This window comes from Electrophorus electricus, chromosome 11, assembly GCF_013358815.1.
Source record: "Electrophorus electricus isolate fEleEle1 chromosome 11, fEleEle1.pri, whole genome shotgun sequence".
NCBI classification, from domain to species: Eukaryota; Metazoa; Chordata; class Actinopteri; order Gymnotiformes; family Gymnotidae; genus Electrophorus; species Electrophorus electricus.
In genome coordinates, this window is record NC_049545.1 from 12,567,245 (window position 1) to 12,575,436 (window position 8,192).

Sequence of the window (8,192 nt, forward strand, 5' to 3'; positions counted from 1 at the left end):
CACATTGGTAAGATTAATTATTTATACTGGGATTTAGTTTATTTCATTAGCATCTAATCCTAAATAACAGGTGATGCAGTGTAAATTATTAGAACTAAATAAAAAGTGATTACTCTTAAAAACACACCTTAAGAATAGAATTATAATGCATTAGGAACATTATTATATGCTGCTTTTGGGTCATGGTTATAGTAGTATTTTTGTGTTGCATAAAGTAGAGTCATGTACATGTCATAGTTCACATATAGACATGGGTATAGGTGAACATGGTAAGCACATTTAGCTGATACATTCTGAATATAACAAATGAGCAAACCTTTACGTTTAACTTATATAAACAATAATAGGACATTTAAAGTATATTGTCATGTATATTATGCTTAATGTTTTTTTTAATATACTTTTTTACAAAAAGGAAGAGGAATACAGTCACTGGTGAAAACATAAAAAAGAACAGATTATGGAAGAACTTACCATGTCACACAATGATTCTGATATTCATTGTGGTGATTTCCCACAGAAAATATCAGCTTCTATTCTTCCTCCTATAATCATCACTGAGCTTCTGTTGGGCCTGCCAGGGAATCTGATAGCATTAGGTATCTTCTGTTTCCGTTTTCGATTCTGGAGACCCACCATACTGTTTCTCTTCAACCTGGTTCTGGCTGACTTCCTGCTCCTGATGAGTTTACCTTTCCGGATTGACAATCTGCTCCGTGGCGAGAACTGGGTGTTTGGTGATGCTTGGTGTCGTATCAACCTCTTCATGATTGCAGTGAACCGTTCAGCCAGCATTGGCTTCATGACGGCTGTGGCTTTGGATCGGTACTTTAAGGTTGTCCATCCACTTCATAAAGTGAACTTCATGAGATTACGACACGTTGCTATGACTGTTTGCTTCATCTGGACTGTGGCGATTGCTCTGCGGCTCCCACTGTTAGTGAACAACGATGTCCTGAGAAAGCTGGAAAATGATTCTTATGAGAATGCCTCTTTGACAAATAAGACTGATGAGAATATCTATTTGTGTCGGAGCTTCCACCCCTATGAGAACCCACCACTGAGCATCCAGCTCCACTACCTAGTGTACATCTTGGAGTTTTTCTTCCCTCTATTGCTTATACTCTTTTGCTCCATCCAAATCTACTGTGTTTTACGTCAACGCCAGGTCAGTAAAAAGAAAAATCTGCAGGCCATGAGGATTGTTCTGGTAATAGTTGGGGTCTTCATCATATGTTTCGGTCCTGGTGTTGTCACAGGACTTTCTGCACTCTATCTGAAAACTCTGGGAAATGACTACTGTACAGCCTTTAAACTAAATAGTGAAGTGTTTATTGTTTTCATTGGGTTCACCTACCTGAACAGTGTGCTGGACCCCATAATCTATTGCTTTTCTGGCTCCCTCTTCCGTGACACTTTTAAAGGTTCGATCTATCAGTATAGAATGTATAGGGCATCGATGAGTATTCGCAAAAGTGAAATTGGCAGTCAAAACAGGCAAAACTTAACTTTCTCTACTTTTGAAAGAAAGGAGCCACATTATAGAGATAGCCACATTATAGAAATTGTCAGTATGACAAATTTGTAAAACTGAGCTAATCCTCATCTCCTTGAAATCATTTGACAGAATATTGTATATTAGATTCTTCTAATAGAAATTTTCACCAGCTTCACTGGCCAATAAGCCACTAATTTCAAAGATCTAATATTATCATTTGTGGCATTTGGCAGATATTTTATGCTTTTTTGATGTTATTACAAATGTTTTAACACAGAAATAATCATCTATTCACACCATTCTTATCCAATCAATTACCATATTACTATATAGTAACTTTGGTTGAATATAGGCCAAAAAATGCTTTTGTTGTTGTTTTTTTCTTCAAAAACTATCAACAATTTTCATGAGAATATTGGTTCTGAGTAAACTGAAAATTCCTTAGTCAATGTACACTCTGGCTAGATTTTAGTGTGCTTAAATAAAATACATCATGAGTTCACAAATGATATTTTTAATTTATACATAAATCTGCCACGTTGAAGTATGTTGTATTTTATAAAATCTAAATAAATAAATAAAATAATCAGTAAAAACCTTGGGACATATTCATAAAATGTAACAATAATCAAGCTATGCCCTGCAAAATGTAGGCATTTAATTCCTATTCATAAAGCTAATGTTAATAAATAAATAACTCTTACTATTGCATTTGAAGAATTTTCAATCATGCTCACTCCTAACAGACCAAAAATCTACCTTTTAAATTAAATAGGTAAATGTGTGAGTGTCCAGAATTTTGCGGATGACTTCCATTGATTGTGACCAAACATTGTTAAAGGAAATACAGTCTGATCCACATAATTTTCATGCTGGAAAATTTACTCTTGGAATGGATCAGGTGGTATTTTTTGTAAAGCCGTGTTCTACTATGAATCACCAACATCATATGCAAAAAAAGACAAAATGGAGTAGGATCATAAAACAGTCCAAAATTGCAAAAGAAAGTAGGCTCTTCTGTTGCAAAAAAAAAAAGCAGGCTGGTGTAATTTATTGCACATATTACAGCCTAAATATGAGATGCAGCCGAAACATTTTCTCCATTATAAACAACATTGAATTTAACCTAAAACCTTATGTTCTCACATGAAACTCATACTGGTAAAAAAGAACTAATGTTTGACAGTGTAGTATCATATCACCTCATAGAAGGTTCCGTAACAGCACCGAATAATGAATCATCGGCTTGTGAATTTAAACTGTATTCTTTTTGTAAGAAGGTCTGTGCTCTATTCCCCTGCTTAATACCACACAAAAGCCGATGTGATGTACTGCTTTGCTTTTGGAACTTGAAAGAGGAAGAAGTGAGCTGTTATACTACCATGTTGAAACTCTTACCTAGATATCAGCTCTCAAGACATTGTTTATATTCATTTAGGGAGGTAGCTGAAAATATCTTGGGAGAGGAGAGAGGCTAAGTGTCCTGCACTTCCACCACTCCCCCCCAAATAGATGTTTGATATTTCTTCATTTATTTTTCAACAAGTCAAATCAAATCAAATATATTTCAGTGATCATAAAAAATTTTCTTGTTGGATGAAGGTTTTGAAAAAACTCTGGAGTAACCCACAGAAGTGCTTTGTAGCTTCTGTTCCATCAAATGCAAATCCTTATGTGAGAATAGATATATCAGTGTTCAGAATTCTATCAGGCTAAAGCCCAGGCTAGAGTGGAAAAGTAACCAAATAGGTTACCATTTGGCAAATAGAACATGAATATTTTGATTATTGCAGGGCTCAGGCTTTATTATAGTAAATGTGCACAGCAAATGTGAGAGATTTTTTACACAATTGATATCAGCAAATCAGTATCTTGTGCAGTAGATTTACTGGTCTTAAAAACAAACTAAACCCATGCTTCATCCTAAATTGGTCAATATTTCTAACTGATGTAAAATCCATGCTATCAGAGAAACAATTGTCATTTTGTAATACAAGGTCTATGTAGTTGTACATGACTGGATGAGTTTAGACCACATTTAACTTCAAAAGATTTCTACAACCTGTCTATTGTTTAGCCCTTGTCTTACACTATGTGTTTTTGCTGCTCATCCACTCTGCTTAGTCTGTATGGTTTCTTTCTTTTTCATCAGTTTGCTCCTGTTTGCTCCTTATTTATCTTTTTCTACTTTTCCTGATTAGTCTGGTTCTTCTCCTGTTTGCCTAGTTTATTCTTAATCTGCCCATTTAACCTAATTTGTCTTGTTTTCTCCTGTTTAATTATAATTCTGACTGGTTTTTCTAGTTTGTCTAGTTTTCCTTCTGTTCATTTATTATTCCAACTGTACTGTTTGCTTTGTGTTATACCAGCCTCTTCCTGGTTCTTCTTAGCTTTGGTTAGACCTGTTTCTGTCTGTTTAATTTGACTACCTCTAGTTTTCATGTCTCCAGATATTATTAGCATGTTTTGCTGTGTTTGGTTTTACCCAGTGTTTTGTTTTGTTTCCCTTCTTGTTGATAGTTCTGATTTTCTGTTGTTTATTAAACATATTCATTGTTTTCACCTCACCTGTCTGCCTTCATTCTTGTCATGTTGTCCACTCCATACATCTCTAAATCAGAATATCTGTATTCAATAATTAGAAGCCGTGCATGTCTGTGAGAGCGTTCGCCCTCTCGGCAGCCCATGTTATAGTTGTCTGGTCTAGCAGCTTACCTCTGCCCCAGTACTCTAAATTTGACTGTGGCTAAGACCAATGACTTGTGGAGTGCTACTCCATCAGAAAAGGACATCTGATTAGGCCTTCGTGTTAGACTGGAACTCTGGACATTATGCATGGTCATTCATAGCTTTTTAAAGATACACCCCATCATATAGATAGTATATTCATATTTATATTATGATTTTTATTAAATATTGTTACTGCTTCTGATTTTTGCAACTTGTGTGGCCTCAGTTGCTTCACAGTTAGAAAGTGGTAAGAGGTTTTATTCACCTACATTAGTAACATCTTTTGGACACTACTTTCTCCCAAACACAAAACAAATTCCAAGAAGTGCAAGCTGTGGATCAGAGTCTTCTAGGCTTCATTCCAGTTTAATATTTCCAACATAAAGAAACATACAAACCTTGCCAAGGCAAACTAATTTTATCTTGCTTAATGAATATTGATTGTCAGGAGACCAACATTAGCCAAAGACAGTATTGGTGGAACCACCTTTGCCATATTTTTCAAGCTAACTTTTAGCTTCAGAATTTGCCCTGATGTGCATCTTAACAAAAAGCTTTTTTTTTTTTTTTTTTTTTAATCTCTGTGACATTGTCATAAAGCCAAGGCTGTTTCACCTAGAGTCCACATGTTATAGTTACACTCCTCCAAGGAAAGATTCCTTAAGAAACAGAAACAGTTTTTCTGGTTCTCTCTGCTGCTGTCTTTAGGTGTACTGATAGGGAGGTAGAGTTTAAATGAAACAAATGGATGATCTGAATAGTCCCTACTATGCCTCCTATCATGTCAAGGGATGCCGTAAGCTTGACGAAGATCAGTTCCTGTATGTTTCACACTTTGTCAGTTGGAAGAGAGTGGTTGAAGTTCAGGTCAAAAGATGATAACACCAAAATGAGTAAGTGGATTGCAATTTGTGCAAAGGGAGGTTGAAGTCTCCTAGGAGAGGGGCCCATCTGTTTGCAAAGTTCTTCTATGACGTTATCTAGAGAAAAACATCAACAGGATTGGTAACATTGTTCAAACAAGGTTGGTTAGTGTCATTTCTGCCTTTGTGATAGATGACATGTCTTCGAGAATTATGGGAGCTGAACACAGATATTGGAGGCAGTTACAGAAAAGTACTTCAACAGTAGAAAAAGCTGGTATGGTCCAGTCCAAGTGACAGAGATAGAGACAGGACAGGTGGAGAAGAACTAGGTAAGAAATTTGAAACAACCTAGAGAATGTTGATGAAGTCCTTCAAAGTGCTACAATTGCCTATTGTGGCTAAACTCTAAATTTATCTATTTATAAAGTATCATCTCCACAGCTTTGTCATCTGGTGGAAGTTAATAATGATCTATATCAACTATTTTAGATGAACTGGCTCCTCATATGATTATATCAATGCCTTTAATCAACCCTTCACCTTGGTTAAATAATGTGCATTTGAAAAGAGAGTATAGACGAGGCAGACCGTAGATGGAAAATGTCTCAGCTTCATATTTGTTATCTATATCTGAAAGAGCTGATGGCTTGGTACTGTCTCAAGTACCAAACACTCTGGCCCAGACAGGTCCAATACAGATTCTTCAGGCAGAGACTCTCCTACACACTGGATATTAGGTGAGACTTAATTTATTCTCAGGCACAGCAATCGGGTTTACCTAAGGATGCAACTCTACACTATATACCCTGCACGTGTAGTGCCCTGAATCTCCACCTCCATGTAGACTGTAGGACCCCAGGAATCTTGGCTCTCATTTCTACCTATAGGTCTATGGCGCAGATAGACAAGCTGACCAACCTCGATAGAGGGACAATACATCTTGTCACTAAACTTTGAAATTGTTTCAGCTGCCTTATGCTCCATACACTCCTTGGCTTTTTCATGGGATTCTCTCAGTCTCTCTTGGTGAACAGCTAACCAGTCATGTTTTTCGTCTACCACCCATTCTTGACCTAGCAGAGCGTCTACTGGGAGATGAGGTTCCACTCCAAAAAGTAAGTAGTATGGTGAGTAGTACGTTGTAGCTTGAGGTTTAACATTATAGGCATAAACAAGTTCCAAGAGATGCTCTGGCCAATGGCATTTCTTTTCAGGGCTAAGCGTGTTTTCTTGACTTCATAAAGATCACACAACTCAGCAATCACTTCACTTTCAAAATTTCTACCCTGATCAGAGTGCAATTTCTCTGATACCCTATACTTCATAAATCACTCTTTGAGGAGGATTTTTTTTTTTTTTTGTGGTTTCTGCCTTCTGATCCTTAGTAGGAAAAGCCTGAGTGAATTTGGTGAACATGTCAGTTACTATCAACATGTTCTCATGCTTGTTTGCAGCTGGTTCGAGAACTGTAAAGTCAACTGCTATGACTTCAAGAGGCTGTGAAGCTAAGAAAGACTTCATAGGGGGTTGTAGCCTGGATTGGGGCATCTTGGTTAATATACACCTTTGGCATTTTTTAACCCATTGCTCAGTATCTTAGTACATACCCACCCAGAAGCATCTAGGTTTTAGCAGCATTAACATACGTTCAGTCCCTTGTATGTCCCATGTATTCATAAACACTCTCCAGTACAGCTGCTTTCAAACACGTAGGCAAAAGCAACTGCTGACACTGACCATGGCGAGGATCAACAACAACACGGTATAGTAATCCTTCTCTCTCTTGGATGTGCCTCTACTGCTTTAGCAGACACTTCACTGGTCTAGACAGAGAAGACCTCTCCTGATTACTGGGCTTTCCCTTTCTATCCCCCAAACTCCTAAAACATTAATTGTGGGGTCCCTGGCAAGCTCTGTCTTAGTGCAACAAGGGAAAGTGGAGGTATTGTCCTGTGGACCACTTCCTTCATTGATCAATTAAGACTCTAAGGCCCGAATCTATCTAATCTTGCAGTACTTGATTCCCCCTGCTATTACTTCAGAATCTAGGGGAGTGCCCTTATCCACCACATTACATATAGCAACACATCCATCATACTCCTGGTCCTTATTAAAGTCAGGCTCCCCTGCTTGCAGATGCCTAGAGAGGGTATCTGCTGCTGTGTTGTGTCTCCCTGGGTGATATTTAACTTCAAAAGCTAATTGAGCTATCCATCTCTGCTCAAGGGCACCAAGCTCGGATGTTTTCAGGTGACACAGAGGGTTGTTGTCTATATAGGCAACAAACAGCTCCTTTAAATTTCTCAGTGATGGCCCATTTAAGAACAAGCAGTTCAAGCTTCATACTGTATCATTTCTCTCTGCATTATGAAGCCTTCTACTGGCATATGCTATAACCCATTTGCAATCACCCTAGAGTTGGTAGAGCACCGCACCTAATCCATAGTTGCTAGCATCGGTTTCTACGATGAAAGGAAAATTGAAATCTGCATAACCTAGGATAGGAGCAGAGGTGAGTTTTTCTTTTAATAATTTAAGTGATGCTTGGCATTCAGCTGACCAAAATGATTCAAATTCCCCATTCCTCCTAACAAGAATCCCCTCATGAAGGCACAGATTGACAAGATCATGAAGTGCGCCTGTCACTTTCGAGAAGCTCTCAATGCACCTTCTGTAATAACTACAGAAACCCAAGAACTGTGCTTGGAACTTTCTTTGACTTTACTGCTTCACCCTTGCCAGGATCTGTACCAATGCCTTGGGCTGATATCTCATGTCCCAGGAAACAAACCTTCTCCTGTAAAAAAAAAGAAAGAAAAAAAAGACACTTTTCAAGCTTCACTTTTAGACGTGCCTCTTTCAGCTGGGTCAGTAGAATCTCGAGCCTCTCCATGTGCTCACCAAATGTCTGAGAGTACACCAGTATGTCATCCAAATATACTAACATAATCTGCAAAACTAGGTCATTCATTGTGGACTGCATCAGATGCTGGAATGTTGAAGGACCATTACAGACCCAAAAGGGCCTCCTAGTATACTGGTAAGTTCCAGGGGGAGTGGTAAATGTCATTCTATGCCTGTCACCTTCATGAACCGCA

The 8,192-nt window shown here is 38.0% G+C and overlaps 1 protein-coding gene across 1 annotated transcript; it reads left to right on the forward strand.

The window, feature by feature from the left end:
- The first annotated feature begins 463 nt into the window (after nucleotides 1-463).
- LOC113572750 (hydroxycarboxylic acid receptor 2-like) lies at nucleotides 464-6,597 on the forward strand. Its single transcript, XM_035531617.1, has 2 exons — nucleotides 464-1,437; nucleotides 6,549-6,597. Exons 1-2 carry the CDS (start codon nucleotides 476-478, stop codon nucleotides 6,595-6,597), a joined length of 1,011 nt encoding a protein of 336 aa, XP_035387510.1. The 5' UTR covers nucleotides 464-475.
- The last annotated feature ends 1,595 nt before the right edge of the window (nucleotides 6,598-8,192 follow it).